The sequence below is a fragment of the Condylura cristata genome, unplaced genomic scaffold, assembly GCF_000260355.1.
Source record: "Condylura cristata isolate star-nosed mole 26May11 unplaced genomic scaffold, ConCri1.0 scaffold00031, whole genome shotgun sequence".
In the NCBI taxonomy this organism is placed as follows: Eukaryota; Metazoa; Chordata; class Mammalia; order Eulipotyphla; family Talpidae; genus Condylura; species Condylura cristata.
Window position 1 is genome coordinate 1326639 of NW_004567132.1, and position 7715 is coordinate 1334353.

Below are 7715 nucleotides of genomic sequence, written 5' to 3' on the forward strand. Positions count from 1 at the left end.
TGAGAAGCTAAAGAAATATTGAAGAAGGTTAGGCCTGAAGGAGATGTTAAGTGAAATAACTTAAAATAAGAAAGACAACCACTAGATAGTTTCAATATGGAATACAGAGAAGCAAAGAGTCAGAAACAACAAAACCAAAACAAACCCTATGAGCTTGACTATAGAACTGACGCTATAAGAGGGGCAAAAGGATGGGGAAAAACTGGGTTTGAAGGGGGTTGAATGGATTTGGTTAAGGACCAAATCTTGATAGGTGGGGTGTGGTTACATACATTTAAGGAGGTGTGATCCTATACCTCTGAATCATATAGTGTTGTAAACAATATTACTTCAACTGAAAAAAAAAAAAAAAAAGGGTTAGGCCAAGTGGAGGAAGGAAAAAACACCATTGAGGGCATAAGTAACAATAAACAATTCCAGTTTTGAAATATGGTATAAGATGAAAACAGCAATGTATAACTTGGTAGGAATATGCAGTAGCACTAAAAAGAGAAAGTCTAGCAAAGGTGTTATCAAAGTAAGTCAAAAAGGTATGAAGTAGTTGACATAGTCATGGAAATGGAAAAATGTGGATAAACTACAGCATTGTATTACAGGAACAATAAATCGCTGGTGATTGACACAAATTGAAGAGAAAGCAAACTGGAAAGCTGAAGAGTCTTTAAAGTAAAAAGACCTGAAAAAGTATTGCTACTAGTTGTCCAGGGACAGGGATGAAGTCACTCTGAGTATGAAGAGAAGAAAACAAATGGATTAAGATTTTATTCCCTAAAAGCTAGAAACACAACTGTGTTATCTGGGTCAGCAGTCATTTTATCTACTATAATCTACTCTCTTACATATTATCTAAAGATGATCAGCCCTAAAATTTAAGTCTTGATGGGATGGATTTTTGAATGGGAGAGGGAAGCACATGATTGGGATTGAGGCAACAATTCCATAATTAGAGTATGTGGGATAATAAGAAGATAAAGTATTCATGTCAGAATAGAAAGGGACTGAGAAGTCACTTAATCCTCTCTTTTTACACTCAAATACAGAGGTGAAAAACTTACTCAAGGCCAATGAAGAAGTGGTAACATGAGATGGAAAGACACCTCTAAACAGCCTAAAAGAGTCTCAAAGAAATTTGCCTTAATAAATAAAAATTAAAAGAATATTCACAACTGTTTCATTACCTTAATAATATCATCATTTCCTCCAGCAACAGGTTTTGATTTGAATTCTTCAATTTCTTTCTCCAATTCTTTAAAAGAGAAAAAAAAAAAATCTAAAAAATTCTAATTCAGAAATGAAGAAAATTTTGGCCGAAGTTTTAAGCACATTTGTATAAAAACACTGTAAAATACATTTCAGAAGCTGTATTTTGAGATCAACTTCACCCAGAATTATCTTTTATTTCCCTTTTTATTATAGACAACTTCAAACAAATAAAAAGCAGAACAGTGTGACTTTCTCTACATAGCTATCTTGATATAGCAATTACATAGTTACTCTTCCCTCATCAGAACCTTTTTTTATTTTCTCCTTTCCATCTTTTCTTACTCATATTGATATATTTTGAAGCAGATCTCAGATACTATTATTTCAGCTCCAAATGCTTCTTACTCTGTGATCTTAAAGTAACAACTAATCTTATAGTAAGCCAAAACATCAATTTGTTTTGTCTACTCAGATAAGGTCTGGAGCTGAAATACCTTTCCAAATTACTCTGTCTACCATACCATTCAACATCCCAAACCACAATTTGTTCTTTTCTAGTAGGCTTTTAGGCTGGGTAATTAACATCTGTCAAGTCACTGGAAATGCAAAAGCTCACCGCACATACTAAAAAAGAACACTGATATCTTTATCTTTTTGAAGTATAAAAAAGGGGAAATGAATCAATCAACTTCAGCAAGTAAACATACTTTAAAATTCCAGGAATGCAAATCTTTTACTACTTTACTTGAAGCCTCTTTTTACTTTCTTTGGGACCACAACCTTATCTCTAACATTTCAACTGATTACCCCAGAAAACATTATTTACTCTGAGTAATAATCAATCCATTGAAGAATGACAATGGTTAACAAATTGTTTTTTTTAATCTGAATATTATTTTAATAATTCAAAGCTAACTGAAGTTTAGAAATGTAAGATGAGGGCTCTCCCTGGTGGTGCAAAAGGTTAAAGCACAGGGCTAAGAAGCTGCCCTCAGCCACTGCAGCATGTGTTTGATCCCCACCAGAGGTGACCCACATATCACAGCAGACCTCTCCTGTTTTTCCCACTGCTCCCTGCTGCAGTGTCTTTCAGTCAATCTGCCTGTTCTGTTCCCCATTCTGTTTCTGGTAAATCCTCCCACCAACACCACCCCCATCTCTGGCCAGCTCCTGAGTGCATACATAAAAAAATCTTTAAAAAAAGAAATCTGAGGCAATAATAACAACTTGTTATAAAATGCTAAATGCGAAAAACATTTCACTACACTATCCAAGATTTTATTGGAGTCACTGGTAAATAAACAAGTCAATGTACTACCAAAAAATGAAAAGCCAAAACTAAAGATTTGAACCAGGACTAAATAAGATTGTGATTGGTGGCCTCCATGTGGCACAGCGGTTAAAGTCAGCACTATGAAGTTATCTGCAGCCACTGCAGCATGAGTTCAACTCCAGGGAGCTGACCCACATAGCACAGTGGACCTCTCCTATCACTCCAGCTGCTCCTCTCAGCAGGGTATTTCAGTAATTTGGCTGGTCTGCTTTCCACTGTCTCTGCTGAATCCTCTTAGTCCCTCACATCTCTGGCCTACACCCCAGTTCTTGTATACATAAATAAATCTTAAAAAATAAAGTTACTCTTCTTAAAAAAGAAATGAGATTGTGATTTAGATGAGTATTTTCAACTCAATACCTGAACATCTTGATTTTGTTTTCTGTATTAGCATCATCTGTTTCTTGGCAAACTTGATGAGATCTTCCTTGGGCAGTGTTTCCAGCTGCAAGACATAGATATTACCGATTTGTTTTAACAAAAAAAAAAAAAAAGAAAGAAAATGCCTGCCTGAAAATAAGAACTTCTACTCAATAAATCTTTGTCAACCAAACAGAACATTTTTAAAAATTGACAAATGAGACGTCAACAAAAAAATTAGTTAAGCAACTGTTTTAAAAATTTTAAATACAGCACATATTCTCTTACAGATATTGTCAAAGATTAAAGCACTTTCTAGATGTTGATTTCTTTAACTGCAAGATTAGACTGAACTAGTTCTACTTAAAGTTCTCTAGCACTATAAATTAATTTTAATCTATTAAAGATTAAAAGAAGAAAATGTAAAAATTAGAGGAAGATGAGTAGGGTTACATTCAGGCTTTAAATGAAAAACCAGGGTGAATTACGCTCAGTTTTCTCAACTGTAAGATAGGGGTAATAACAGTACCTAATTTATGAGCTTAAATCAAGTACGTGACTGTTTAGGGAGGCACATGTCTGAAACTTAGCATGCAAGCTGTGAACCTCAATAATAAACCACTATTTGTTAAAATCACTGGCGGCTGAACAAGCACAGGCCCATAAAATTACTTAACTCTTTTCACATCATAGAAGGAGCCCACTGAAAGAACAAAGTCCCCTTGACGTCTTTCTATCTGTACCGTCACTTTGTCACCACATAATTCACATAAATAAGAATGTTTTGCTGGATGCTTGAAAAATTGCTGAATCCTTTAGCCCTGCTAACCAGGGGCAGGAAGTAAACAATGCATCCTATACCAGGAAACTTTAAAAGAAAGAACACAAGGAAATAGGGTGACCGAAGTTCCTTGGAGAAGGACTACTACTTTTAAATAGGTCACCCCTCTCCTCATGTCAAAGTTTTCCAATTCATCATCCTTCCACTCGTCAGGAAGCCGCTGTCAGGACTCTCTTCACCTTAGATTTCCCGGCCCCAGGGGGTGCTGGAGAAGCCACCCCATCTTGAACAGGATCCTGCAAGACAAAATCAAACTCAGTGCTCAGAATATGTTCCTAGTCCCAGACACGAAACTTGTCTAGGTAGAAACCTTTCCGGGGATCAAGTGGAGGAGACCCTTAAAGTGAGGAGAACTAAAGAGACAGGCGTCTGTGGCTGCGGCAAATGACAGAAGGACCAGGTAAGGGCTGGAATCTGAGGTAGGTGAGGCAAACCCAGGCTACGCGGGGCTACAGAGCTTGCACAGCAGCAAGTAGTGCTCCCCGCGACCCGAACTGCGGCGCCTGACCGCAGAGCACTCTCGGCCCAGGTCCGGCCGCAACCCCGGCCCCGACCCCAGCCCCAGCCCCAGCCCAGCCCGGCCCAGCAGCTTTACCTCCATAGCCCGCGGCCGCCAGCAGCAGCCCCGCAAGCCCACCGCCCGGCCGCCGCACTTCCGTCGGCGGCGCCTCTGACGTCCTCGGCAGCGGGTTAAAGGTCACGCGTTCAGCCTGCCCGCCCACTCTCGCGTCTCCATGACTACGGCGCCGCAGCGTTCCGCTTCCGCATCCGGGTGGTGGCTCCCGGCGCTCCCCACCTCCGGTTTCTGCCTCTGTGGGTAGAGGGCTGGGTTCCCTAAGCGTGGGAGGCTGGGTGCTCCTAAGCTCACCAAGCTTTGCTGTTGGGGTCACGAACGCCAATAGGTTTGAGTCCTGCCGCCATATGTTAGCTGTGAAATGGGCAGGCGACCCTTCAGGGCCTCGTTTTCTCTATCTGTTAGACCTTATAATAGTGATGAAAATTTTGTTGGGTCACAGGCACACTCCGTGGGGCCTTCCAGTCATCTTACTCCCTATGGGAAGCCTCTGATTGCCTGACAGATGCTGCTTTCCAGGGGGTGGACATCTGACGTGATCTAGTGTGGTCTTGCATGGTATGACCAAGCTGAGGCTAATGGTCTTCACCGCAGGAGGCGTTTTTTTGTTTTTGTTTTTTTTTTTGCTCTAGAGGAATCCCTGTGAGTGTTCCCAGGAGAGTGCTGCCTGAGAAGGGCTGTGTGAGGATGCTGATGTCGGATGCAACACGGAAGGGCAGTCAGGGAGGTGGGAAACACACTGGAAGAGACATCAGATGAGAAGAGAGTAGGGGGACCTCACTTCTCAGGGCACAACCATTTGACTTGTAGTGTTACCAAAGTTCCTGTTGTATCCTTATTGATGCCCTGGAAGCCTTCCTGTTTCCTGAAATAGTTTTTTATAACTCTTACCTTCCTTAATGGTTACAACACATGTCCATTAAATAAGGGGACGTCTGTTTTTCTTTTCCGTAATACGTAGCTCCTAGTATTAGTGCTAAAATCTGTATAGGCAGTGAAGTTTTGGACTTCCATTTAATGGTAGTGATACTTTTCTCCTTTGAATGTGACTGAAGAAGCACAGTCCTGTTTGCTGTTGGCTGGTATGCCAGAAAATAAACCGAAACAGTCACAGAAGAATGAACCTGGATTCCTGGTCAATTTTTGATAGATGAGTCAATAAATTCCCTTTAATTAGGGAGTTAGATTGGAATTCGCTGTTCCTTGTAATGGTGTGACACATGTCTTGAGAGGACAGTTTTGCCAATTGGAAATAACAAAAACACATCATCTCTCTGTAATGAGCTGGCTTGAGAAAATGCCATAAATCTGGACACTTAAGTGTGTGAGTGACTTCAGAATTAGAAAAGTAACTCAAAACATATAGAAAACTATCACTAATTCCTGAAAGCTACTAACATTTTTTATGTTTCTGTGGCAACACGCATTCTTGAAGAAGAATGACTAAATAGTTTAGCAGATAGTTTTAGAAAACTATCTTTGAGTAGACTTTGAATAGCCTTTATAGGAAAGAGGACTCTGTTGGTGTATTGCCATGGACTTCATTGTCTTGGATGTAGCAGACTTTCCATATATACTGAATTATATATGTTGATTAATTGGCGTAGAAAATGATCAACAAAATTTAAGATAGTCAGTTTCCCCATGTTTTAAGTAAACTTAGGACAAAAATGCAGGGATATTTGCTTTATCTATTAAAATAAAGGACTTTATAGCATTTTCCTTCTTCCTTATGGAATCCAGACTAAAATCAGGTTATTTCACCGAATTTTCATGTTTTCTGGGCTCCTTTAATTTAGAACATTTCATAGCCTTTCTTTACCTTTTATAGAATTGACATTTTGGACAGCTTTTGGACATTTTTAATTGAGTCAAAAAAGAAAAAAAAACCCACAACAAACTAAAGGAACTCATGCTGAACAACATATGATTGATGATTGCCACATGCAGAGGGGTGGAGTAGAATTGTATATGGAGGATATGCGTGAAGACTATTAAAAGTTACAGACTTCCAGTTAAAAATAGATAAGGCATGAGGATGCACTGCACAGCATACAACTGTAGTTAATAATATTATATTGTATATTGGACAGTTGCTAGTAGATATTAAAAGTTCTCATCACAAGAAAAAAATTCTTTTTGTAAATGTGTTGAACAATATTAACTGCATTTAGCATGATTATTTTTCATTATATACAAATATTGAATCATTATGTCATGTTTGAAAGTGATACGTTATATGTCAAATATATCTCAAAAAAGTTAAAAGATTGATGTTTTTGAAAATTATATTCTTTCCACCATTTAATTTTTTCAGTGAGCATTCAGTAAACTTAACTTTTCGATTGGCAGACAATTCTTTGAACATCATAATTGGACTGCAGAATAGTTTTATTGTTCCTTAGAAGTCCTCCGTAATACTGTTACAGGGCAACTCCAATAAGAAATGGATTGCCTGACTTGTTATCACCATTCTTAAAGGGACTTATATAATAAGACTCAACTGCAGGCACACACAAAAAGGTTAATAAAGGTTTTATGTACAAAAGAAGGGGAAATAAAGACATGATTAACTCAGGGAGGAAGAGAAGGAGATAAATTCATGATTTCATCCCAATGAAGCAGAAAATCTCCCAATTCTGCTGCTTAGATTATGCTACTTTCCCAGGCCTTCTGCTTGGGGAAGTATGTTGCTTGGATTCTGCTGCTTGCTTGCCCACTGTAGTAGCTATGGCTACCTTGACCCCCTTCTCAAACAATAAAGAACGCTTATGCTATGATGGATGGGATGACAAGATTCTTCATACAACCTGTATAAAACCTTATTACTCCTGTAATTTGAGATTCAGCCTTTTGGGACCCACTGAGCCCTCTAGTGCAACAATTAAATTTCTCTCTCTTCACCTCTCTGAGTGCCATCTGATTTCTCTGGGAAATTGTCATTACACCACCAGTTCCACTGAGCTGGAATCCCAATAACACTTGGAGAGCTGACAAAAAGCCAAAACCCAAGAGGCCCCCTGGACTCACATGTCTAGTTATGTTACAGGGAAAGGATGTCCTGAACAAACTCTACAAATACAGGTTTTGTGGACTCCACTCTCTACTCCAGACACCAAAACTACATTTCCCAGCAACACCAAAGGGAGGACTGTGAGGACCAAAGGGCAGAGTTAAGCAGCCATTTTGGGACTTGGCTATAAAAAAGGTGGACATGTTGGGCTGGCTCTCTCTCTCTCCCTTGGCCTCATTTCTGGCAGTTGGTTGCTTGGCTCTTGATCAGCTTTCAGTGTGCTACTGGGGTTCCAAGTAGTGGTAGGATGCTCTAATTAGCTTGTATCTCTCTCTCTCTTTTCTCTCTCTCTTTCCTTGGGTTGTTCCTTTTCTTTTCCCCTTGTAAATAA

At 39.4% G+C, this 7715-nt stretch overlaps 1 protein-coding gene across 2 annotated transcripts in view; it reads right to left on the reverse strand.

Annotated features, from left to right (window-relative positions):
- The window catches only part of GCC2 (GRIP and coiled-coil domain containing 2), a 51858-nt gene extending 47469 nt beyond the window's left edge, over positions 1-4389 (reverse strand). The window contains exons 1-4 of one of the 2 annotated variants that reach the window (XM_004691391.2): positions 4333-4389; positions 3917-3973; positions 2897-2981; positions 1179-1246 (exon numbers count right to left, since the gene is read on the reverse strand). In XM_004691391.2, the coding sequence (XP_004691448.2) occupies positions 1179-1246; positions 2897-2981; positions 3917-3973; positions 4333-4338 (216 nt within the window). In that variant the 5' untranslated portion in view covers positions 4339-4389. Of the gene's footprint in view, positions 1-1178; positions 1247-2896; positions 2982-3573; positions 3646-3916; positions 3974-4332 lie in introns of those variants that run through there. The other variant, XM_012731554.1, reaches the window with a different exon arrangement.
- Between the last annotated feature and the right edge of the window lie 3326 nt (positions 4390-7715).